The following is a 26,838-nucleotide window of genomic DNA, read 5'->3' on the forward strand; positions in this document are numbered from 1 at the left end:
GGTCTACAACGGGCTTCTTGCATGGAGCCTGCTTCTCTCTCTGCCTATGTTTCTGCTTCTCTGTGTGTGTGTGTGTCTCTCATGAATAAATAAAATAAATAAAATCTTAAAAAGAAAATAAAGTCTAGTAAGAAAAAGATCTAGGCTCTTCACTTGTAGGCCTAAGCTTCTTATTAGCTACATTGTTACTATTATAGCTGGCTTTCTGACACACCAAAGTATCTCACTCTTTTTGCAAAAGAATATTGCAACATAATCCCCCTCTCCAGCCTTTTGTAGACCTTCCATGGGATACAGTGGGAAAACCAGAGACTCTGCACACAAATTGGGTTCCTGTCAAAATCTGACATTTATTTTCAAGTTGTCAGGCTCTGGAAAAGTTACTTAAATGTTCTGAGCTTCCATTTTCCCAGTTGTAAAAGAGGTGTAGGAAGCTCTCAGGGCTCTTGCTGAAATAAGCAATAGTGGGTCAATGAACTTGGCTCACCAGATGCTTAATAATTAATAGTCCCTTCCCTTTATACTCCTGCAGAAGGAGAGATGCAAACCTCCAAAGGACAAAAAAAAGCTCAAGTGCTTCCCTATACATGTGTGAGTCTCACCCAAGACATTCACTCCAAGGGTTAAATCTCTTGGTCTAACGTCTTATTTCCTAAATAGACACACTTGACATCCATATGCTTTTCCCCGAGTTCTGTGAAAATGCTAAAGGGAGACTGTCCGACCCAGGCCATCCTCAGAATGGGTGAAAACTGGAGCCAGCGAGGGGGGATGGTTCTGGAAAAGCAGAGTGGGTGAAGGAAAGCCGGGTGTCAGCCCAGTCAGTCCACTTGCTTGGCGATAGTGTGTTCTGAGCAAGGACAACATCATCACTTTGCCAAAGCTGCTCCTGGAAGGAAGAGGTCAGGAAGCCGGCAAATTCCCCTTTGCTGGCCTGTCCTTCACCTCTGGCACCTTAGAGCTGCAGCTGAGCTCCCACCATCTGGCACAGCCACTGCCTCCCCAGTCCCCACTGCTCCCATTCCCCTTTCAGAGCATAGGAGAGGAAGACGGTGGTAAATGTGTGAATGCAAAAAGTACATACGTGCAAGTGCTTTCCGTCCTACCAATCCCAGACTGCCATATACTTCCGCACTCCCAGCAATTAGTCCCTGGAGGCCACCACCTGCCCCAATGCCCTGGACTTTGCTCTCAAAAGTCCGGCCTGAGCTCTAGGTCCTGAAGTTATCAGGAGACTGAAAAAAATCTCGCCTCTGAAAGAACAAGGAGCCACATAGACCTTGGAGCAAACAAACACTAATAATAATAATAATAATAAATCCAAGAATGCTGTCCAACTCCCACCCCAAGATGAAAAAAGCTGTCTTGGAACCAACATCACCACCACCCGCCAAGGTCCACGCCCCAGCCCATCCCCACCCCCGGCACCGTCCTCCCCAACCTCCCGGTGTCTCCATCTGGTTTTCTCTCTGACATCTGGCGACAGGTCTCTCTTGGTCAATCTGCTGGCCTCAGTTCCAACACTTTGCAGCCTCCCTCCCATCGTCGAATTCCGTGAATGGGTTCCTTTCCCGCCCCTCTCCACAAGTAGCTTAACAATAGATACTTTCCATTGGTAACTCAGCTCTTTCCCGCAGCGGGGGATTTTGGGGGCTTCGAGGGGGTCTAAGGGGCGCTGCAATGTTCACTTACCTGATCTCTTTAATGCTTTCCAATTTGCACATGATTTCTTGCTCATCTGCCATGCTCTTCACTCTCAATTTCACGTCCCGAGAAATGTACAGATACAAACCCAGGCATACAATAGACACAACGTAACCACCGCCTCCGGGCATTGGGCTCTGAGCCTGTGCGACAGGGATTCGGAGCAGGCCTGGGAGCTGTAGTCCGCAGCTCTAGGACCAGCCATGCAGCCCAGGGACCAAAGGGACTACAACTCCCAGAAGGCCATGCGAGACATGCCTGTTTCTCTTCCTGCAGTTACAGTTTTAATCAATTTGTCACAGATAATTGTGTCAAAGGTTGTGAGGTTCAAGGGAACGAGGATATTCGTCTGGCCCGTGCGGAAAAAAATGGGAAAAAATGCCTTCTGAGGAAGGCAACCGGAGAGATAAGAGATGTACTCACACCCTTCCCGGGGCCCTTACGCCTACCCACTCCCAAAAGGTAACCAGGACTCGCTAATTAGTGGACTTGTTCGGGCTGGAGGGAAACCCTGCGAAAGAACTCTCTTTTGAGATGTTAAGTGTTTTGGCAGCTGCCTGGGAATTAGTGGCTTTGGTATTTAGATGTAGATGAGGGGTGTGTGGTTAGAGAAGAGGCGGAGGACTTAGGAGGGAGCAGCTGCTAAAAGCTGGGGACATGGGGGAGTGACCTAGTTCTTTCCAGCCTAAAAACAGTTAACAGAGTTCAGATTTTGCCAGTCATTGAAGGAGGTACCGGGGAGGGGGTCACTGGGTGAGGCAAAATAAATAAAAAGAATCCTTGGCTTTGAGGAGCATAAGAGACTGTAATTAATGGTGACCCATTAATTACAGTGATTACAGTGCTGTGTTCTATCATAAATACAGGAATAGATAAGCTGTAACCTCAGCAGAGAAGATGTACATAGGTCTCAAAAGGCGACTGAGAATTTGTCAGACCATTGGTGAGGATGGACATTCCAGGAAAAGGCACAACACATATTGAAAGGAAAAGACAAGTGGGCCATAGTGTCTGAGGTATAAAGTTCATATATGGCATGTGGAGGTGGGAAAGAGAAGTAGGAAAAGTATGTAGAAAAGGTAGGTTGGAGCCAGAATGTGAAAGACCTTGAATGTCACAATAAAGAATTTGGACTTAATCATATAGCCTTTAAAGGCTTATTGTGAGTACTCAATGAAAACATCCCCAGCAGTGCAGAATACAGAGTTTGATATTTTTTTAGGTGCTAGAGAAAAGTTAGTACAATATAAATATCAGGACATTCTGGATGTCCACACTGATTTTTTTTAAACATTTTATTTATTTATTCATGAGAGACACAGAGAGACAGAGACAGAGAGAGAGAGAGAGGGGCACAGGGAGCAGCAGGCTCCATGGAGGGAGCCTGATGTGGGACTTAATCCCAGGTGTCCAGGATCATGCCCTGGGCTGAAGGCAGGTGCTTAAACTGCTGAGCCACCCAGGTGCCCTGTACACACTGATTTTAAGAGTTCTCTAGGGAAAAAACTGAAGTCATTCTCTTCATTGGATCCCAAACATACCTTTCACAACTAGGAAATTATCTGTGGTGTCTACTCTAATACTTTTTTAAAAAAAATTTTATTGGAGTTCAATTTGCCAACATATACCATAACACCCAGTGCTAATCCCACCAAGTGCCCCCCTCAGTGCCCATCACCACAACCCCCCCAACCACCCCCTCTTCCACTACCCCTTGTTCATTTCCCAGAGTTAGGTGACTCTCATGTTTTGTCACCCTCACTGATATTTTCACTGATTTTCTCCCCTTTTCCCTTTATTCCCTTTCACTAATTTTATATTCCCCAAATGAATGAGACCATATGATGTTTGTCCTTTTCTGATTGACTTATTTCATTCAGCATAATACCCTCCAGATCAATCCACATCGAAGCAAATGGTGGGTATTTGTCATTTCTAAAGGCTGAGTAATATTCCACTGTATACATATAACACATCTTCTTTACCCATTCATCTTTTGTTGGACACTGAGGCTCCTTCCACAGTTTGGCTATTCTGGACATTGCTGCTATAAACATCGGGGTGCAGGTGTCCCGGCGTTTCACTCCATCTGTATCTTAGGGGTAAATTCCTAGCAGTGCAATTGCTGGGTCATAGGGCAGATCTATTTTTAACTCTTTGAGGAACCTCCACACAGTTTTCCAGAGTGGCTGCACCAGTTCACATTCCCAAAAACAGTGCAAGAGGATTCCCCTTTCTCCACATCGCCCCAACATTTGATGTTTCCATTCTTCTTAATTTTCCACATTCTCGCTGGTGTGAGGTGGTATCTCATTGTGGTTTTATTTGTATTTCCCTGACGGCCAGTGATGCAGAGCATTTTCTCATGTGCTTGTTGGCCATGTCTATGTCTTCCTCTGTGAAATTTCTGTTCATGTCTTTTGCCCATTTCATGATTGGATTGTTTGTTTCTTTGATGTTGAGTTTAATAACTTCTTTATAGATCTTGGATACTAGCCCTTTATCTGATAGGTCATTTGCAAATATCTTCTACCATTCTGTAAGTTGTCTTTGAGTTTTGACAACAGTTGACTGTTTCTTTGGCTGTGCAGAAGCTTCTTATCTTGATGAAGTCCCAATAATTCATTTTTGCTTTTGTTTCCCTTACCTTCATGGATGTATCTTGCAAGAAGTTGCTGTGGCCAAGTTCAAAAAGGGTGTTTTCTGTGTTATCCTCTAGGATTTTGATGTAATCTTGTCTCACATTTAGATATTTCATCCATTTTGAGTTTCTGTTTGTTTATGGTGTAAGAGAATGGTCTAGTTTCATTCTTCTGCAGGTGGCTGTCCAATTATCCCAGCACCATTTATTGAAGAGACTGTCTATTTTCCAGTGCATAATCTTTCCTCCTTTGTCGAATATTAGTTGACCATAGACTTGAGGGTCCACTTCTGGATTCTCTATTCTGTTCCATTGATCTCTGTGTCTGTTTTTGTGCCAGTACCACACTGTCTTGATGACCACAGCTTTGTAATACAACCTGAAATCTGGCATTGTAATGTCCCCAGCTATGGTTTTCTTTTTTAAAATTCCCCTGGCTATTCGGGGTCTTTTCTGATTCCACACAAATCTTAAGATGATTTGTTCCAACTCTCTGAAGAAAGTCCATGGTATTTTGATAGGGATTGCATTAAATATGTAAATCGACCTGAGTAACATTGATATTTTTACAATATTAATTCTTCCAATCCATGAACATGGAATATGTTTCCATTTCTTTGTGTCTTCCTCAATTTCCTTCAGAAGTGTTCTATAGTTTTTAGGGTATAGATCCTTTACCTCTTTGGTTAGGTTTATTCCTAGGTATCTTATGCTTTTGGGTGCAATTGTACATGGGACTGACTCCTTAATTTCTCTTTCTTCAGTCTCATTGTTAGTGTATAGAAATGCCACTGATTTCTGGGCATTGATTTGGTATCCAGCCACACTGCCGAATTGCTGTATGAGTTCTAGCGATCTTGGGGTGGAGTCTTTGAGGTTTTTCGATGTAGAGTATCATGTCATCTGCGAAGCGGTAGAGTTTGACTTCTTCTTGGCCAATTTGAATGCCTTTTATTTCTTATTGTTGGCTAATTGCTGAGGCTAGGACTTTTAGTACTATCTTAAATAGCAGTGGTGAGAGGGGACATCCTTGTCTTACTCTTGAACTTAGGGGAAAGGCTCCCAGCGTTTCCCCATTGAAAATGATATTTGCTGTGTGCTTTTATACATGGTTTTTAAGATGCTGAGGAATGTTTCCTCTATCCCTACACTCTGAAGGGTTTTTTTCAGGAATGGATGCTGTATTTTGTCAAATGCTTTCTCTGCATCTATGGAGAGGATCCTATGGTTCTTGTTTTTTCTCTTGCTGATATGGTCAATCACACTGACTGCTTTATGAGTGTTGAACCAGCCTTACATCCCAGGGATAGATCCCACATGTCATGGTGAATAATCTTCTTGATGTGTTGTTGGATCCTATTGGCTACTAACTTGTTGAGAATTTTTGCATCTGTGTTCATCAGGGATATTGGTCTATAAATCTCCTTTTTGGTGGAATCTTTCTCTGGTTTTGGAATTAAGGTGATGCTGGCCTCATAGAACGAGTTTGGAAGTACTCCATCTCTTTCTATCTCTCTGAAAAGCTTTAGTAGAATAGGTATGGTTTCTTCTTTAAACGTTTGATAGAATTCCCCCTGGAAACTATCTAGCCCTGGACTCTTGTGTCTTGGGAGGTTTTTGATGACTGCTTCAATTTCCTCCCTGGTTATCGGCCTGTTCAGGTTTTTTATTTCTTCTTGTTCCAGTTTTGGTAGTTTCTGGTTTTCCAGAAATGCGTCCTTTTTTTCTAGATTGTCTAATTTATTGGCGTATAGTTGCTCATAATAAGTTTTTAAAATCGTTTGCATTTCCTTGGTATTGGTGGTGATCTCTCCTTTCTCATTCGTGATTTTATTAATTGGAGTCTTCTCTCACTTCTTTTTAATAAGGCTAGCTAATGGTTTATCTATCTTATTAATTCTTTCAAAGAACCAACTCCTGGTTTTGTTGATCTGTTCCCGGTTCTTCTGGTCTCTGTTTCATTGAGTTCTGCTCGAATCTTTGTTAATTATGTTCTACTGGGTGTAGGATCTAATTGCGTTTTTTTTCTCCAACTCCTTTAGGTGCAAGGTTAGCTTTTTTATTGAGTTGTTTCAAATTTTTGGATGGATGCTTGTATTGTGATGTATTTCCCCCTCAGGACTGCTTTTGCTGTATCCCAAAGATTTTCAATGGTTGTATCTTCATTCCCATTAGTTTCCATGAATCTTTTTAATTCTTCTCTAATTTCTTGGTTGACCCTTTCATCTTTGAGCAGGATGGTCCTTAACCTCCACATGTTTGAAATCCTTCCAAACTTCTTCTTGTGATTTAGTTGTAGTTTCGAAGCATTATGGTCTGAAAATATGCAGGGGATGATCCCAATCTTTTGGTATCTGTTAAGACCTGATTTATGACCCAGTATGTGGTCTCTTCTAGAGACAGTTCCATGTGCACTTGAGAAGAATGTGTATTCAGTTGCTTTGGAAGTAAATTTCTGTAAATATCTGTGAAATCCATCTAGTCCAGTGTATAATTTAAAACTCTTGTTTCTTTGGAGATGTTGTGCTTAGAAGATCTGTCGAGTATAGAAAGAGCTAGATCGAAGTCACCAATTATAAGTATATTATTATCTAAGTATGTCTTAACTTTGGTTATTAATTGATTGATATACTTGGCAGCTCCCCCATTCGGGGCATAAATATTCATGATTGTTAATTCCTCTGGTTGGATTGATTCTTTAAGTATGATATAGTGTCCCTCTTCATCTCTTACTGCAGTCTTTGGGATACACTTTAATTTATCTGATATAAGGATGGCCACCCCTGCTTTCTTTTGAGGAACGTTTAAATGGTAAGTGGTTCTCCAACCTTATTTTCGGGCTGTAGGTGTCCTCTTGTCTAAAATGATTCTCTTGTAGACAACAAATAGATGGGTCTTGCTTTTTTAATCCAGTCTGAAACCCTGTGCCTTTGGATGGGGTCATTAAGCCCATTCACATTCAGAGTTACTATTGAACGATATGAATTTAATGTCATCATGATACCTATTCACTCCCTGTTTTTGTGGATTGTTTCCTTGGACTTCCTCTTTCTTTTACAGAGTCCCCCTTATATTTCTTGCAGACCTGACTTGGTGGTCACATATTCTTTCAGTTTCTGCCTATCTTGGAAGCTCTTTATCTCTCCTTTTATTCTGAATGAGAGCCTTGGTGGATAAAGTATTCTTGGCTGCATGTTCTTCTCATTTAGGACACTGAATATATCTTGCCAGCCCTTTCTGGCCTGACAGGTCTCTGTGGAGAGGTCTGCTGTTAACCTAATACTTCTCTCCATAAAGGTTAGGGATCTGTTTGTTGTCTCTTCCTGCTTTAAGGATCTTCTCTATCTTTGGAATTTGCAAGTTTCACTATTAAATGTCGAGGTGTTGAGCAGTTTTTATTGATTTTAGGGGGGGATCTATCTATCTTTCTTTCTTTCTTTCTTTCTTTCTTTCTTTCTTTCTTTCTTTTTTTTTTTTAGGGGGGGATCTTTCTATCTCCTGGATCTGAATGCCTGTTTCCCTTCTCAAGTTAGGGAAGTCTCAGCTATGATTTCTTCAAATACAGTTTCTGGTCCTCTGTCTATTTCTGCACCCTCTGGAACCCCAATTAAATGTAGATTTTTTTCCTTCTGAGGCTGTCATTTATTTCCCTTAACCTCTCCTCATGATCTTTTAACTGTTTTTCTCTTTTTTCCTCAGTTTTCTTCCTTGCCATCAACTTGTCTTCTATATCACTCACTTGTTCTTCTATCTTGTTATCCCTCATTGTTAGGACCTCCAGTTTGGGTTGCATCTCATTTAACTGATGTTTAAGTTCGGCCTGAGTAGATCTAAATTTTGGAGTCATGAAGTCTCTTGAATCCTTTATGCTTTTTTCTAGAGCCACCAGTATCTTTATCATTGTGCTTCTAAATTGGCTTTCTGACATTGAATTATAATCCAAATTTTGTAATTCTGTGGGAGAGAGAACTGTTTCTTTTTTCTTTCTTTCTTTCTTTCTTTCTTTCTTTCTTTCTTTCTTTCTTTCTTTCTTTTTGGTTTGCAGTCTGTACTTGAGTAGTGTTTATTTAGTGGACTTTGGTAAAGCCCTTTATACATATCATTAATCTCTTCACAGTACACTTTTAATGATGGTCCAGTAATCTAAAAAAAAAAAATGAACTACTTTAAAGACTAACCAATAAATTAAACAAATAAAACCCACACAACTCCCCCACCCTCATCCCCCAAGACTAGCAGTCATGAGTTGTATTTATCTTGAACCTAATGTTTTAAAAATAGCTCTGATTCTCCAATCATCGCATCCCACCCCACCCTGTGTATGCAGCAATAGTAACCAATTAATTATTTTATTCTACTGCCCCCAAATTAATCCAGTGTTCTTTAGATTTTTTAAATACAGACTGGGAAAGTGTTACAAGCTTTTTAAAAAGCCATATTCTTCTATATCAAGAATAACATTTAAACCAATCAATAAAAGCATTTGACAAGACATTAAATTACCATCGGCACCGGTTGTTTCAAGTTGGGATCTCTATTCCAATATCTTACATTCATAACATTATTGAGGTATTTAAAATACTGAAAATTGGACTCCAGGTGCTGGGTTCTGAATGTGAATGTGAAAGATATATTCTCTTTTGAACCCACTTTCCCCCAAATAATTCAAACGTTCTTGAGGTAAGAACTACCAAAATCCAATTAGCAGCCTTCTGTAAAGAGGAAAAGCGATGATACTTTCAGAAAACAATTTTCAAGCTTGAAAACTGCCATGAGTGAGTGTTCTTACCTGAGTGGGTTTTTTTTTTATCTACCAGACTCATAAATCCACATCATGCCCTAATTACTCTAATTATAAAGATTACCATTATTTTAAGGAAAGGACATTCTCTAGGAATTCATGCTAGCAGAAGGCACCCACCCACATTTATCCACTGGAGCCATCTGGATCAGTCCACTACTGCAACAAGTCCCTTTCCTTCCTAACAAAAGCCATTGGGGTGATTATGGAGACTACTGCTGCATATCCACAACATCATTACAATAAGTTTGTCTTCAAATGCATATTGTGGCAGACACATACCTGCCATGCAGTTTCCCTTCTATTCAAGTGCTATCTTTTAAAAAAAACAGAACAAAAAGACACACCTTAATAATTTTTAAATCAGAAAGCTTCCCTCCACCAAATCTCTTCTCCCACAGATAAGAACACAACCTGTAGTTTCAGTTCTTACAATGCTTGCTTTCTTTCTACTTTTTATTCCCTCTGAACTCTTCCCCCCAAATTGCCCTTGCTGTAATGAGTTATTTTTTTATAATAAATTTATTTTTTATTGGTGTTCAATTTGCCAACATACAGAATAACACCCAAGCTCATCCCGTCAAGTGCCCCCCTCAGTGCCCGTCACCCATTCACCTCCACCCCCCGTCCTCCTTCCCTTCCACCACCCCTAGTTCGTTTCCCAGAGTTAGGAGTCTTTATGTTCTGTCTCCCTTTCTGATATTTCCCACACACTTCTCCCTTCCCTTATATTCCCTTTCACTATTATTTATATTCCCCAAATGAATGAGAACATATAATGTTTGTCCTTCTCCGATTGACTTACTTCACTCAGCATAATACCCTCCAGTTCCATCCACGTTGAAGCAAATGGTGGGTATTTGTCATTTCTAATGGCTGAGTAATATTCCATTGTATACATAAACCACATCTTCTTTATCCATTCATCTTTTTTTTTTTTATCCATTCATCTTTTGATGGACACTGAGGCTCCTTCCACAGTTTGGCTTTGTGGACATTGCTGCTATAAACATTGGGGTGCAGGTGTCCCAGCGTTTCATTGCATCTGTATCTTTGGGGTAAATCCCCAACACTGTAATTGCTGGGTTGTAGGGCAGGTCTACTTTTAACTCTTTGAGGAACCTCCACACAGTTTTCCAGAGTGGCTGCACCATCTCAGATTCCCACCAAAAGTGCAAGAGGGTTCCCTTTGCTCCGCATCCACTCCAACATTTGTTGTTTCCTGCCTTGTTAATTTTCCCCATTCTCACTGGTGTGTGAGGTGGTATCTCATTGTGGTTTTGATTTGTATTTCCCTGATGGCAAGTGATGCAGAGCATTTTCTCATGTGCGTGTTGGCCATGTCTATGTCTTCTTCTCTGAGATTTCTGTTCATGTCTTTTGCCCGTTTCATGATTAGATTGTTTGTTTCTTTGGTGTTGAGTTTAATAAGTTCTTTACAGATCTTGGAAACTAGCCCTTTATCTGATACGTCATTTGCAAAAATCATCTCCCATTCTGTAGGTTGTCTTTTAGTTTTTTGACTGTATCCTTTGCTGTGCAAAAGCTTCTTATCTTGATGAAGTCCCAATAGTTCATTTTTGCTTTTGTTTCTTTTGCCTTCGTGGATGTATCTTGCAAGAAGTTACCGTGGCCGAGTTCAAAAAGGGTGTTGCCTGTGTTCTCCTCTAGGATTTTGATGGAATCTTGTCTCACATTTAGATCTTTCATCCATTTTGAATTTATCTTTGTGTATGGTGAAAGAGAGTGGTCTAGTTTCGTTCTTCTGCATGTCGATGTCCATTTTCCCAGCACCATTTATTGAAGAGGCTGTCTTTCTTCCAGTGGATAGTCTTTCCTCCTTTGTTGAGTATTAGTTGACCATAGACTTGAGGGTCCACTTATGGATTCTCTATTCTGTTCCATTGATCTGTGTGTCTGTTTTTGTGCCAGTACCACGCTGTCTTGATGACCACAGCTTTGTAGTACAACCTGAAATCTGGCATTGTAATGTCCCCAGCTATGGTTTTCTTTTTTAAAATTCCCCTATTTGGGGTCTTTTCTGATTCCACACAAATCTTAAAATAATTTGTTCTAACTCTCTGAAGAAAGTCCATGGTATTTTGATAGGATTGCATTAAACGTGTAAATTGCCCTGGGTAACATTGACATTTTCACAATGTTAATTCTTCCAGTCCATGAGCGTGGAATATTTTTCCATCTCTTTGTGTCTTTCTCAATTTCTTTCAGACGTGTTCTATAGTTTTTAGGGTAGAGATTCTTTACCTCTTTGGTTAGGTTTATTCCTAGGTATCTTATGCTTTTGGGTGCAATTGTACATGGGACTGACTCCTTAATTTCTCTTTCTTCAGTCTCATTGTTAGTGTATAGAAATGCCACTGACTTCTGGGCATGGATTTTGTATCCTGCCACACTGCCAAATTGCTGTATGAGCTCTACAATCTTGGAGTGGAGGATTTTGGGTTTTCTAGCTAGAGTATCATGTCATCGGCGAAGAGGGAAAGTTTGACTTCTTCTTTGCCAATTCGAATGCCTTTAATGTCTTCTTGTTGCCTGATTGCTGAGGCTAGGACTTCCAGTACTCTGTTGAATAGCAGTGGTGAGAATGGACATTCTTGTCTTGTTCTTGATCTTAGGGGAAAGGCTCCTAGTGCTTCCCCATTGAGAATTTTATTTGCTGTGGGCTTTTCGTAGATGACTTTTAAGATGTTGAGGAACGCTCCCTCTATCCCTACACTCTGAAGAGTTTTGATCAGGAATGGGTGCTGTATTTTGTCAAATGCTTTCTCTGCATCTAATGAGAGGATCATATGGTTCTTGGTTTTTCTCTTGCTGATATGAGTCCTGGGAATAAATCCTACTTGGTCATGATGAATAATTTTCTTAATGTTCTGTTCGATCCTATTGGCTAGTATCTTGTTGAGAATTTTTGCATCCATTCTTCAGGGATATTGGTCTGTAATTCTCCTTTTTGGTGGGGTCTTTGGTTTTGGAATTAAGGTGATGCTGGCCTCATAGAGTGAATTTAGAAGTACTCCATCTCTTTCTATCTTTCCAAACAGCTTTAGTAGAATAGGTATGGTTTCTTCTTTAAACGTTTGATAGAATTCCCCTGGGAAGCCATCTGTCCCTAGACTTTTGTGTCTTGGGACGTTTTTGATCACTGCTTCAATTTCCTCCCTGGTTATTGGACTGTTCAGATTTTCTATTTCTTCCTGTTCCAGTTTTGGTAATTTGTGCCTTTCCAGAAATGCAACCATTTCTTATAGATAGCCTAATTTATTGGCGTATAGCTGTTCATAATATGTTTTTAAAATCTCTTGTATTTCCTTGGTGTTGGTAGTGATCTCTCGTTTCTCATTCATGATTTTATTAATTTCAGTCTTCTCTCTCTTCTTTTTAATAAGGCTCGCAAATGGTTTATTTATCTTATTAATTCTTTCAAAGAACCAACTCCTGGCTTTGTTGATCTATTCCACAGTTCTTCTGATCTCGATTTCATTGAGTTCTGCTCGAATCTTTATTAACTCTTTATTCTGCTGGGTGTAGGATCTATTTGCTGTTTTTTCTCTAGCTCCTTTAGGTGTAAGTTTAGCTTTTATATTTGAGTTCTTTCCAGTTTTTGAGTGGATGCTTGTATTGCGAAGTATTTCCCCCTCAGGACTGCTTTTGCTGCATCCCAAAGATTTTGAATGGTTGTATCTTCATTCTCATTAGTTTCCATGAATCTTTTAAATTCCTTAATTTCCTTGTTGACCCTTTCATCTTTTAGCAGGATGGTCCTTAACCTCCACGTGTTTGAAGTCCTTCCAAACTTCTTGTTGTGTTTTAGTTCTAATTTCAAGGCATTATGGTCTGAGAATATGGAGGGGATGATCCCAATCTTTTGGTATCAGTTAATACCCGATTTGTGTCCCAGTATGTGGTCTATTCTGGCGAAAGTTCCATGTGCACTTGAGAAGAATGTATATTCAGTTGAGTTTGGATGTAAAGTTCTGTAGATATCTGTGAAATACATCTGGTCCAGTGTATCATTTAAAGCTCTTATTTCTTGGCAGATGTTGTGCTTAGAAGACCTATCGAGTGTAGAAAGCACTAGATTGAAGTCACCAAGTATAAGTGTACTATTATTTAAGTATGTCTTAACTTTGGTTATTAATTGATTGATATATTTGGCAGCTACCACATATATATATTGAGGATTGTTATGTCCTCTTGTTGGATAGATCCTTTAAGTATGATATTGTGTCCCTCTTTATCTCTCACTACATTCTTCAGGGTAAATTTTAGTTTATCTGATATAAGGATGGCTACCCCTGCTTTCTTTTGAGGACCATTTGAATGGTACATGGTTCTCCAACCTTTTATTTTCAGGCCATAGATGTCCTTATGTCTAAAGTGAGTCTCTTGTTGACAGCAAATAGATGGGTCCTGGTTTTTTTATCCAGTCTGACACCCTGTGCCTTTTGATGGGGTCATTAAGCCCGTTCACGTTCAGAAAGATATGAGTTTAGTGCTATCATGATGTCTAATCAGTACTTGTTTTTGTGGATTGTTCCATTGTACTTCTTCTTAAAGTAGAATTTTAAGAGTCCCCCTTAAAATTACTTGCAGAGCTCGTTTGGAGTTCACATATTCTTTCAGTTCCTGCCTGTCTTGGAAGCTCTTTTTCCCTCCTTCCATTCTGACTTAGAGCCTTGCTGGATAAAGTATTCTTGGTTGCATTTTTTTCTCATTTAGGACCCTGAATATATCCTGCCAGCCCTTTCTGGCCTGCCAGGTCTCTGTGGAGAGGTCTGCTGTTACCCTAATACTTCTCCCCTTGAAAGTCAGGGATTTCTTCTCTCTTGGTGCTTTAAGGATCTTCTGTTTATCTTTGGGATTTGCAAGCTTAACTATTAAATGTCTGGGTGTTGAACGGTTTTTATTGATTTTAGCGGGGGATCTCTCTGTTTCCTGGATCTGAATGCCTGTTTCCCTTCCCAGATTAGGAAAGTTTTCAACTATGATTTGTTCAAATACATATTCTGGACCTCTGTCCCTTTTGGTGCCCTCGGGAAGCCCAATTAAACGTATGTTTTTCTTCCTCAGGCTGTCATTTATTTCCCTTAATCTATCCTCATAGTCTTTTATTTATTTATTTATTTATTTTAAACTTTTTTTTTAAATTTTTATTTATTTATGATAGTCACAGAGAGAGAGAGAGAGAGAGAGAGAGAGGCAGAGACATAGGCAGAGGGAGAAGCAGGCTCCATGCACTGGGAGCCTGATGTGGGATTCGATCCCGGGTCTCCAGGATCGCGCCCTGGGCCAAAGGCAAGCGCCAAACCACTGCGCCACCCAGGGATCCCCCTCATAGTCTTTTAATTGTTTGTCTCTTTTGTCCTCAGTTTCCCTGTTTGCCATCAACTTGTCTTCTATGTCACTGACTCGTTCTTCCACCTCGTTAATCCTCGTCGTTAGTACTTCTAGTTTGGATTGCATCTCATTTAATTGATTTTTAATTTCTTCCTGGTTAGATCTAAATTCTGCAGTCATGTAGTCTCTTGAGTCCTTTATGCTTTTTTCTTGAGCCACCAGTAGCTTTATCATTGTGCTTCTGAATTGGCTTTCTGACATTGAATTGTAATCCAGATTTTGTATGTTTGTGGGAGAGTGGAGTGTTTCTGATTTTTTCTTTTTAGGTAAGGTTTTCCTTCTAGTCATTTTGTTCAGTGCAGAGTGGCCAAAATCAAGTTGTATTGGGAAAAGGAGAAAAAGAGAGGAGAGAAAGAAGGAAAGAAAAGAGAAAAAGAAAAAAGAAAAAAGGAAGAAAAAAAAAAAAGAGAAGTAAAAGATAAAGAAAAAGAAAGAAAGGAAAAAAAGGGTGGGGGAAGCAAACAGAAATCAAAAAGAAAAAAAAAAAACAAAGAAAGAAAAGAAAGGAAAACATGGGGGAGTATCTTCTGATTCTGTATACTTTATGTCCCTTGACTTTGTCTGGAACTTGTCTGTCTAGCTGGTATTCTGGGGGAGGGGCCTGTTGTGCTGATTTTCAGGTGTTAGCACTTGGGGATGTTGCTCAGCCCCCTGCCTTGGTGAAGGGCTCAGTGCGGGTTTTTTACCCCGTGAGACCTTAGCAGGAGGAACCACAGTGGCGGCGGCCTGGTCTGGAGTCCTGGGTTCAGTTCCCGCAGTAACTACGGACCTCTCCGTCTGCAGGGCCTGGATGCTCCCAGGGCGGGGCGCTGATCTGCTCAGCTTGGGGCAGGAGAGTCCTTGCTGTCCTGGGCCTTCCTGGCCTCTGCCTGTCCCTGGGGGAGGTCGGATCCTGGGCTGTGTCCCCGGCGCCCTTTTCTCCCAGGCCTGTGCTGTTGGATTTGCGCTCCCGGGGCCGTGCAGCCCCCTCCGCGGAGCCGCCGCCTGAGCCCCTCCCAGCTGCTCCCAGGTCCAGCCGAGCCTGGGCTGCAGCCCTTTAGGGAGCTCAGAGCACTCCCCTGCACGCACCGCAGGTGTCTGTTAGTGTTCCAGAGAGCCTGAGGGCATCCCCGCCCTCCTGGGTCCTGCTCTAACTCCCTGCAGGTGCCTTTCCACCGGGGAAGATTGGTGAAGCTCCTGCTTCTCTGGGAGGGAGCTTTCCTGTCCTGGGGGCACTCACCCCGGCCTCAGCCCGGCTCATTGCGGGGCCTCTCCCCCTTGGATGCCTTTTGATTCTTTATTCCCCCCCCCCCCCGTCTTCCTACCTTGATAGAAGCACAAAGTCTTCTACTGTAGCATTTCAGCTGTTCTCTCTTTAAATCTCAGGTTGAATTCATAGATTTTCAGGATGATTTGAAGGTTATCTATGTAATTTGGTCGGGACAGGTGATTTGGGGACCCTGCTCTTCCGCCATCTTGCTGAATTCCCTGTAATGACTTCTTATTGCGTCTTTCACTCATTACCCACACAGTGAAATGTCCCACGGCAGTTCTGGGGCCAATATATGCAAGTGGCCTTTGCCTGATACACAGACTGGCTGGATTGCAAGGCTGCTTATAGAACTTCTCCTCCATGGAACAAAGTGCTGCTCTAGAACAACCTGAGAACTACCCTGGCCACATTCCACTTCAAGATAAACCCACCGGACTTTATTCTAGTACTGACATTTTACAGTTATGCCTTCCTTGAAAAAACTTTGAGTGTAATATCAAATCTGAGTAGAAATCATTGATTTCACTGTGAAATGCAAAACCTATGTATAGATTATGAGTGATAGGAACCACTTCATTCATTCTAAGGTACAATTATATTCTCAGTTGAAAACACATCTTAGCAGGTGTATTTTAATCTATGTTATACATGTAGTTCATACTATAACATTCCCAAAGCATGTTGCATTACAGTTAAATGTTTCCAAGTGGTACAAATTCCCTGAGTTAAATGTGTTTTTTTTGTTGTTGTTGTTTTGTTTTTAGTTAAATGTGTTTTAATCCTAAAGATTTGAGGTTGATCACTTAGGGTGAAAAAAACAATGAAAATTTATGACCATGATTTGAAGAGATCTACTCCACCCTTAATTTTAGGACATAAATACAGATACCTACATACTGTGATAGGAAGTTATAATTCATCTAAAAATTTTTTTACTGCACAGATTGGTATAGCATACAATTCATGAGTTTAAAATTAGTCAACAATTCATTTGTAGATCAAAAATGTAACTCAAAACTGCAGAATTAAAAAGAAATAAAAGACCTCTTCAAAAATTAATACTGTAACTTTCCTTCATAAAAAGATGATTTGGCAAGTCCACAGATAAACATTAGTTTCTGATGTATAAGCAAACATTAGGCCCAGAGCCCATCACAGGTCAAATCTCAAAATGGCAATTTAGAGTCTGTCCAAATTTTCTATTGTATTGAATATTTTTGAAATATTTGGACCATCAGCCAGGGCTTAAAATTTTTGTCACACAGGGATGTGTTTTAACAGGATTTGATATACATACTGTTAAAGTGTTTGCAGTGTTTGTTCAGTCCTCCCAGGTATTCGTGGTGCACTGAAAGGGAAATTCTGTCTTCCTGATGCTGGTTTCTGAAGAGTTCTGATGCAATCTGAATCCCTTTCCTTTTTGAAGAGAAGTTTACAAAAAGCTTTCCCCAGAGCTTCAAGTCACAGAACAGTCTGGGTCAGGAATTATCTTCACATAAAATCACCTTTCAAAGCATGGAGTAATGCAAGGGTAATGTTCATTTATCTGATAACTCTGGTTATAAGAAACATTCAGACAGGGCTTCACTTCTACTAGTATTGCCAGTGACATCCCAACACCAGTCTGCACATGCCCGAGGCCCTGAACACTGGTTTGGAAGCCAGAAGGACACGTCTGTAGTGTGTAAGATGAGGTGTGTGTGGTAGATCCAATCTGCTGGCAGCTCGGCTGTTCTGCTACAGGATGGCGGTACTGCATCGAGGTGTGGTGGATCTGATGGAGATAGTGGGGCTGCTGAAAGTGAACCGGCCATGAGGGCTGGGAGGCTGACTGCAGCACACTCAGCTGCGCTGGCTGGGACCCTGCCTGTCCTCTCTGTTTGTTGGCCTCTTTCACATCGTTATCATGTGTGATCAATAGCCGTTCAATGCACTGCACTAAAAAAAATCCCAGGAGTAAGCAGTAAGATGATGCAGTCTTGTGGGCCACTTTGGAGAAAGAGGAAGTATAATCCTTGAAGAAGCCACACATGCAGCAGCTACTAAAGAAGGTGCATAATTTAGAAAGGCATAATCTTGCAAAGATACTTCCAGGAAATAATCTGCATACTTGGCCATGTAGAGTTTCGTTTTTTCCAAGCAAATCATCGGCCAGCCATCATGAAGATCTGTTTCGTGTACTGCTTCAGATAGATAATACTCCATGAAATGAGCAGCTGTTGGAAGGCAGAGGTTCCACTGAAAGGTTTCTAATAATAACAGTTCCATATGTAGCAATTATTGCTTTGTTAATACTAGATTCATATTAGTCATACAACCCAGGCTGTTGAGCTGTTCCAGCTTAGGCACGCTATCTTCTTTTTCTTCAGATTTACTTTCTTTTTTTAAAAATTTTTATTTATTTATGATAGTCACACACACACACACACACACACAGAGAGAGAGAGAGAGAGAGAGAGAGAGAGAGGCAGAGACACAGGCAGAGGGAGAAGCAGGCTCCATGCACTGGGAGCCTGACGTGGGATTCGATCCCGGGTCTCCAGGATCACGCCCTGGGCCAAAGGCAGGCGCTAAACCGCTGCCACCCAGGGATCCTCAGATTTACTTTCTAAAAGCAGACAGGAAAGTACAACTAAATGCAGCTGCTGGATAGAGATATCATATCGATCCATAAATAAGTCCAGCAAATAGCAAGATGTCGGGAAGAAGGGCAGAGGGTGAAGCGATTGCTCACAATGGCAATCAGGTCAGCCAAATACCTTCTGAGACTTAGTTGAGGGGACTGGCCTTTGTAGGAAGGCAACTTCAGCTCCTTGTATCGAAGCGCTTGATGAATGTCGGCGGCCAGCTGTCCCCACCACCTCCAGCTCCATGGGACTGGGCGGCACGCCTGGCTGGACGCGGCAACTTCAGTCCAGAACCGCGGCCCTCACAGCCCCAGCCCCGCCGGTGTGCGGGGGAAGCCCGCCAGGCTCATGATGCGGACAGTCAGCCGTGAAGCGCCAGCCTCAGCTTGGGCCCAGCGCCAGGGCACTGGCGCCGCCGGTTGTGAAAGGACCGGCAGGTGGCTCCACGTACAAAGCCAGCGCCGAGAGTACTGTTTCTGATTCTTTCTTTTGTGGGGAGTTTTTCCTTCTAGTCATTTTGCTCAGTGCAGAGTGGCCAAAAACAAGTTGTACTGGAAAAAGCAGAAAAAAAGAGGAAAAAAAAGGGGGGGGGGGACAAACAGAAAACAAAAAACAAGGGGGAATATCCTCTGATTCTATATACTGTAAATCCCTTGACGTCCCCCTGGAACTTTCCAGCACTGCTTGGTCAATAACTTGCTTTGCTTTTCCCCTGTCTTTCCAGCTGGTCTTCTAAGGGAGGGGCCTGCTGTGCTGATTCTCAGGTGTGTGCACCTGGGGGAGCTGCCCAGCCCCCTTGACAGGTGCACAGTTCAGTGGGAGCTGTTTGAGGCCCCTGCTTAGTCCCAGGTACAAGGTGATACCAGGAGAACAACAGTGGCAGCGGCCAGCAATCCTGCTCTGGAGTCAGCTCTTGCAGTAACTATGCAGCTCCCAGTCTGCAGGGGCCTGGATGCCCCGGGTGCCGATCTGCAGAGCTTGGGGCCGCCTGGCAGCAAGAGCATCCTCGCTGTCCTGGGCCCTCCTGGCCTCTGCCTGTCCTGGGGGGAGTGCAGGATCTTGGGCTGTGTCCCCAAGCACCCTTGACTCCGGGGCCTGCACTGCTGGAATCGTGCTCCCGGAGCTGCTACCTGAACCACTGCCTGAGCTGCTCCCGGGGCCCTGCCAGGCATTCACTCCAGCCCTTTAGGGAGCTGGACCCGTGGTGTGTGGCATGCTCTCCCCCGGGGCACAGTTCCTCTGTTAGTGCCCCTGGGAGCCTGAGTGCATCCCTCCCCCTCCTGGGATCCTGCCCGAGTTCCCTGGAGTGCCTTTCTGTGCGGGAAGATTGGTAACATTTCTGCTTCTCCGGGACTGGGCTTTTCTGTCCTAGGGGCACTCTCCAAGAGGCCTTAGCCTGGCTCCTCGCAGGGGCCCTCCCCCTTGGATGCTTTTTTATTTCTTTATTTTTTTCTGTCTTCCTACCTTGATAGAAGTGCCAACTCTTCTCACTGTAGCATTCCAGCTGTTCTCTCTTTAAATATCAGGACGAATTTGTAGGTTTTCAGGATGATTTGAAACTTATCTAGGTAAGTTGGTGAGGACAGGGGACTTGGGGACCCTACTCTTCCGCCATCTTGCCCCCTAATACTTTTTTGATGGTCTTGAAGATGTCTGTCATATAGGGCCACTAGCAAGCATTTGAAGACTATTCATTTAGTTGGCCACAAAGACTGTGGATCTGAGCTACCCTACCATAAAATCTAGAGGCAAGAATTTGCCCCAGACCCATCTTATAAGCGGAGGGTGAAGGGAACAAGTCTGTGTAACTTCCTGGCCTGTATCAGCTAATGTGCTGATAGCTACATGTGCAGGCCCTCATTTCATCTTTACAATTACTATGAAGGTGGTAAGTAGATTAACCCCCTTTTATAGGGAAGAAAACTGACTCATATAGGGAAAGTGGCTTGGCCCAAGACAACATGGTAAGGTACAAAGCTAGAGCCTAGGCTCAGGTTGGACCAAGTTAATTGTAGATTAAGGAAGGGATTATGTTTGAAAAATATGGAGATAAAAGCAAAATGGGGTCCTAGATGTATGTATCTATATCAAACATAAATTGAATATGAGTTAACTGTGGTTTGAAGAGAAATGGAAGGTATGTATGGTGATGTGTGGGAAGCAATTCAGGAATTTCCTTAGAGGTTTTAAAACTAATGTTTCTTCGTTCACTATCCACTTACTCTTAGAATCTTTTTTTTATGATAGTCACAGAGAGAGAGAGAGAGGCAGAGACACAGGCAGAGGGAGAAGCAGGCTCCATGCACCAGGAGCCCGATGTGGGATTCGATCCCGGGTCTCCAGGATCGCGCCCTGGGCCAAAGGCAGGCGCTAAACTGCTGCGCCACCCAGGGATCCCTTACTCTTAGAATCTTAACCTCACTCTCTGTTCACATATCTGGTAAGGGTCTAGATGTGGCTTTGCATCTGTTTAAATTAAATGTGTTAATAGCTTTACAGTATAATTTTGAAAGTAATTTTGCAGATATCTTGTCTCTCAAGCCTCAGTAAAGCCCCATTTTGCAGATGAAGAAAAAAGCCAAGAGAGGCAAAGGACTTGTCCAAAGTCACCCACCCTGACACAGAAACTAGACTCCTAACTCAGGGCCTTTTGCTCTTCCTAAAGCCCCACACTGCCTGTATCAAGCTGCTGCAGTCCCCATGGAATCCAAATGTCTCTTACTTCAGCCAGATGGTATACTCCAACATGGGGAGCCTACAGAGGGCCAAGTATGTCCTATGCTTCCAATCCATTGACATTACAAGGAGATGACAGTTAATCTAGGAGGAAAGATCTTGGAAGCACCTAGAGCTTTTTTTGGAAGGTTTGTGCTATTTGTAACAATCAAGGTGTCCAATTAAGGAAAGGGTTCATAAGCCTCTTAATTTCTATGAGTCTATCTTGGCTTCTTGATCTCTTTAATAACAGATATTTCACCTGCTCTTACTTTGTAAGAAACCAGACTAGCAAGGAAGGGAAGGAAAAATGTTGAAGATAAGAAAGGGGAATAGAAAGAAATTATAGCCTTCTGCCACTTCTCCTGAAATAGTACTTTAAAAAATACCTTCAAGCCAAGTTGGTAGCCTTCCTATAGTAAATGTTCAATAACTCTCCATTCATTAGGAGTCTGTAATAGATGAGAGAATATTTAGGCGCTGTGCTAGCAGTAAATTCTGATGCATTATTTTATTAGAATAACTGATTTGAGGTGGTGGAAAAGGAAACTTAGTCCCATCAGGACCAGCATTGTCCTTATTGGTAAGAAAGAGGTAAGGAGGGCAAGGAATGTTGAGGTGAATACCATTAAAATGCAAGGAATTGGGCAGCCCAGGTAGCTCAGCAGTTTAGTGCTGCCTTTGGCCCAGTGTGTGATCCTGGAGATCTGGGATCGAGTCCCACGTCAGGCTCCCTGTGTGAAGCCTGCTTCTCCCTCTGCCTGTGTCTCTGCCTCTCTCTCTCTCTGTCTCATGAATAAATAAATAAAATATTTTTAAAAATGCAAGGAATTAGCAAAGGAGAAGTCAGCCAGTTACTTGTTGACATGATACTTTCATGGAATAGATTAAGATTTGAGTAGAGGCGTAAAAAAAAAAAAAAAAAAAAAAAAAAAAAAAAAAAGATTTGAGTAGAGGCCAAAATGTTTGAATTCATATATCTTTTCCTGTGCTTCAATACTGAACTGAACCAAGAGAGGAGACAGAGATGCAACAACTTTAAAACTGAATTGTCTTTCAAAAAGTGCTGCAAAGTACTTACTAAATTTCTCAAACCATGTTTCTTAATTAGCATTCCTAAAAGAAAAATGAGGGGATCCCTGGGTGGCGCAGCGGTTTGGCGCCTGCCTTTGGCCCAGGGCGCGATCCTGGAGACCCGGGATCGAATCCCACGTCGGGCTCCCGGTGCATGGAGCCTGCTTCTCCCTCTGCCTGTGTCTCTACCTCTCTCTCTCTCTCTGTGACTATCATAAATAAATAATTTAAAAAAAAATTAAAAAAAAAAGAAAAAAAAAGAAAAATGAACCAATGTTTTTGGGTCATTCAGCTAAAAAATATTGATTATGTACATATTACATCAGGCATTATGCTATGCAGCAGGGATCCCATAGTAAATACAACAGACATAGGCCCTGCCCTCAGCAAGCTTGCAGTTTTTTTGGAGAGAGACCAGTTATATTACAAAAATCACACACAAATATATAGCTATACCCAGCAATTAGGGATTGGAAGAAATCTGGGTTCTGTGAGTATACATAAGAGGAGAACAAACAGTCCTGGGCAGAGGGCAGGGTTATAGTCAGAGTATAGCTTCCCAAAGGAAGCTAGACAGGAAAAGAGGGAAGCAGTAGGAGTCATCAAAGATTCATTCATGCAGTCAGCCTTCAAATATTTCCTGGGCACCTACTACATGCTAGTCACTCTCCTAGATACTAGTGCTTTACATATAATTCAGATAACTCAAAGAAGCATTACTGTTATTATCCCAATTTAATAGAAAAGGAGGCTAAGGCATAGGGAAGTTAGGTAGCTTTCCCAGAGTCACTCAGCTAATAAGTGGCAGAACTGAGATTTGAATTTAGACAGTCTAGCTCTGGAAGCCATGCCCCTAACCACTATGTTTTACTGCTTTCCTAAGTTTCCTGTCCTCATGATGTTTACATTCTAGTGGGAGGAACAAGACAATAATCACAGAAAAGGAAAAAAATAAATATGATAATTTTAGGTGAAGATAAAGCCAATAAACAAATTAGAAGAAGGTAATGGAATTACAGTAGTGTCAGAAGGGAGAATATTTTAAGTAGGATGCCCAGGGAAGGGTTATCTTCAGAGATGACACTGAAAAGGAATTCCTAAAAAGGAATCAGCCACGCAATGATCTGGAGGAGAAAGAGTATTCCAGGCAGAGGGAAGAGCAAGTGTAATGGTTCTGAGGAAGAAACATGCTTGACCTATGGCAGAAAGTAGGCAGGACTCTGGCTGATTTAGGGGAACAGTAGTAGATTGAGGAGATAGAGACAATATCTTATAAACCCTACTGAGAAGTTTGGATTTTACTTTAATTAAAATGGCATCCATTGAGGGTTTTAAGTAGTAGAGTAGCATGATCTAGTTTTTATTTTTATTTCTATTTTTATTTTTTAAGATTTTATTTATTTGAGAGAGAAAGAACATGAGCATAAATAGGGGGAGGGACAGAGGAACAAGCAGACCTCCCACTAAGTGTGGAGCCCAATGCAGGGCTCTATTTCAAGGACCCTGAGATCATGACCTGTGCCAAACTCAAACACTTAGCTGACTGAGCCACCTAGCCACCCTATGATCTACTTTTTAAAGATCACTTTGACTGCTGTGAGAATAATACATTTTACTGGGTCAAGAGTGGAAGCAGGAAAACCATCAAAGGGCTATTGCAGTTATCCAGGAAATAGATTATGGTGGCTTGGATTTGGGTCATAACAGTAGATATGAAGAAAAACAGACTGATTAGAAACATACTATTGGGGCGGCCCGGATGGCTCAGCAGTTTAGCTCTGCCTTCAGCCCGGGGCCTGATCCTGGAGACCCGGGATTGAGTCCCACATCAGACTCCCTGCATGGAGCCTGCTTCTTCTGCCTGTATCTTTGCCTCTCTCTCTCTCCTTGTGTGTGTGTGTGTCTCTCATGAATAAATAAATAAAATCTTTAAAAAATATACATATTATTGGATGTAGAACTGGTATGATTTGCTCATAGATTGGATAAAGAATTATGGAGGGAAAGATAGGGCATCTAAAATGACTTCTGAATTTTTAAGCTGGATAATAAGGCAGTGCCATTCATTGAGACAGTGAAGAATAGAAGAGAACCATAGGTTGTTAGAGTTAGAAGGGTCCACATATGGTATATGGGAAAACTGAAGATCAGAAATTGTAAATGACTTGTCTAGGATCAACCGGTAAATTGGGAGCAGGGATAGGTAATCTCATTTTCACAATGTTTCAGATATGTTTATGTTCTCTATCTCTTCAATTAATCTGGCCTAATAATTCTTATAATGTGTGTGTAGGAAGTAATTGAAGACTTACTCAGGATTCCCTTAGGAGATGGGAATTGTGGGTGATTATAGCATATAATTTACATCTGCCTACATGGATTATGCCCAGTATTTTCAGACAATGTTTCATCTCAGATTCTTGCTATTTGTGATGGCTTGTGTCACTGAACTTTCTTGCTCCTCTGCCCTTTCTCACCTACCCAATGTCACTGACTTAAATCCCCCAAATGAAAGTGCAGGGTGGGGTGCCTGGGTAGCTCAGTTGGTTAAGCATCTGCCTTAGCTCAGGTCTGGATCCCAGGGTCCTGGGATGGATCCCTGCATCTGCGTTTCCCTCTGCTTCTTCTCCCTGCCCCTTTCCCCATTCATGCTCTCTCTGTGTCTAAAATAAAAAAATAAAATCTTTTTTTTTTTTTTTTAAATTAACTTTTATTGGTGTTTAATTTACCAACATACAGAAAAACACCCAGTGCTCATCCCGTCAAGTGTCCACCTCAGTGCCCGTCACCCATTCCCCTCCAACACCCGCCCTCCTCCCCTTCCACCACCCCTAGTTCGTTTCCCCGAGTTAGGAGTCTTTATGTTCTGTCTCCCTTCCTGATATTTCCCAACATTTCTTTTCCCTTCCTTTATATTCCCTTTCACTATTATTCATATTCCCCAAATGAATGAGAACATACACTGTTTGTCCTTCTCCGATTGACTTATTTCACTCAGCATAATACCCTCCAGTTCCATCCACGTTGAAGCAAATGGTGGGTATTTGTCGTTTCTAATTGCTGAGTAATATTCCATTGTATACATAAACCACATCTTATTTATCCATTCATCTTTCGATGGACACCGAGGCTCCTTCCACAGTTTGGCTATTGTGGCCATTGCTGATAGAAACATCGGGGTGCAGGTGTCCCGACGTTTCATTGCATCTGAATCTTTGGGGTAAATCCCCAACAGTGCAATTGCTGGGTCGTAGGGCAGGTCTATTTTTAACTCTTTGAGGAACCTCCACACAGTTTTCCAGAGTGGCTGCACCAGTTCACATTCCCACCAACAGTGTAAGAGGGTTCCCTTTTCTCCGCATCCTCTCCAACATTTGTTGTTTCCTGCCTTGTTAATTTTCCCCATTCTCACTGGTGTGAGGTGGTATCTCATTGTGGTTTTGATTTGTATTTCCCTGATGGCAAGTGATGCAGAGCATTTTCTCATGTGCATGTTGGCCATGTCCATGTCTTCCTCTGTGAGATTTCTCTTCATGTCTTTTGCCCATTTCATGATTGGATTGTTTGTTTCTTTGGGGTTGAGTTTAATAAGTTCTTTATAGATTTTGGAAACTAGCCCTTTATCTGATATGTCATTTGCAAATATCTTCTCCCATTCTGTAGGTTGTCTTTTAGTTTTGTTGACTGTATCCTTTGCTGTGCAAAAGCTTCTTATCTTGATGAAGTCCCAATAGTTCATTTTTGCTTTTGTTTCTTTTGCCTTCGTGGATGTATCTTGCAAGAAGTTACTGTGGCCAAGTTCAAAAAGGGTGTTGCCTGTGTTCTCCTCTAGGATTTTGATGGAATCTTGTCTCACATTTAGATCTCTCATCCATTTTGAGTTTATCTTTGTGTATGGTGAAAGAGAGTGGTCCAGTTTCATTCTTCTGCATGTGGATGTCCAATTTTCCCAGCACCATTTATTGAAGAGACTGTCTTTCTTCCAATGGATAGTCTTTCCTCCTTTATCGAATATTAGATGACCGTACATTTCAGGGTCCACTTCTGGGTTCTCTATTCTGTTCCATTGATCTATGTGTCTGTTTTTGTGCCAGTACCACACTGTCTTGATGACCACAGCTTTGTAATACAACCTGAAATCTGGCATTGTGATGCCCCCAGCTAAGGTTTTCTTTTTTAAAATTCCCCTGGCTATTCGGGGTCTTTTCTGATTCCACACAAATCTTAAAATAATTTGTTCTAACTCTCTGAAGAAAGCCCATGGTATTTTGATAGGGATTGCATTAAACGTATAAATTGCCCTGGGTAACATTGACATTTTTACAATATTAATTCTGCCAATCCATGAGCATGGAATATTTTTCCATCTCTTTGTGTCTTCCTCAATTTCTTTCAGAAGTGTTCTATAGTTTTTAGGGTATAGATCTTTTACCTCTTTGGTTAGGTTTATTCCTAGGTATCTTATGCTTTTGGGTGCAATTGTAAATGGGATTGACTCCTTAATTTCTCTTTCTTCAGTCTCATTGTTAGTGTATAGAAATGCCATTGATTTCTGGGCATTGATTTTGTATCCTGCCACGCTACCAAATTGCTGTATGAGTTCTAG

The 26,838-nt window shown here is 41.8% G+C and overlaps 1 protein-coding gene and 1 pseudogene across 2 annotated transcripts in view; both read right to left on the reverse strand.

Annotated features, from left to right (window-relative positions):
- The window catches only part of ZC4H2 (zinc finger C4H2-type containing), a 60,280-nt gene extending 58,386 nt beyond the window's left edge, over nucleotides 1-1,894 (reverse strand). Inside the window, exon 1 of one of the 2 annotated variants that reach the window (XM_041742200.1) lies at nucleotides 1,693-1,894. In XM_041742200.1, the coding sequence (XP_041598134.1) occupies nucleotides 1,693-1,835 (143 nt within the window). In that variant the 5' untranslated portion in view covers nucleotides 1,836-1,894. The remainder of the gene's footprint in view (nucleotides 1-1,692) is intronic. The other variant, XM_041742199.1, reaches the window with a different exon arrangement.
- A 15,423-nt stretch (nucleotides 1,895-17,317) lies between these two features.
- On the reverse strand, nucleotides 17,318-20,058 carry LOC121482532 (annotated as a pseudogene).
- Nucleotides 20,059-26,838: the final 6,780 nt, after the last annotated feature.

This window comes from Vulpes lagopus, chromosome X (genome assembly GCF_018345385.1).
Source record: "Vulpes lagopus strain Blue_001 chromosome X, ASM1834538v1, whole genome shotgun sequence".
Taxonomy (NCBI): Eukaryota; Metazoa; Chordata; class Mammalia; order Carnivora; family Canidae; genus Vulpes; species Vulpes lagopus.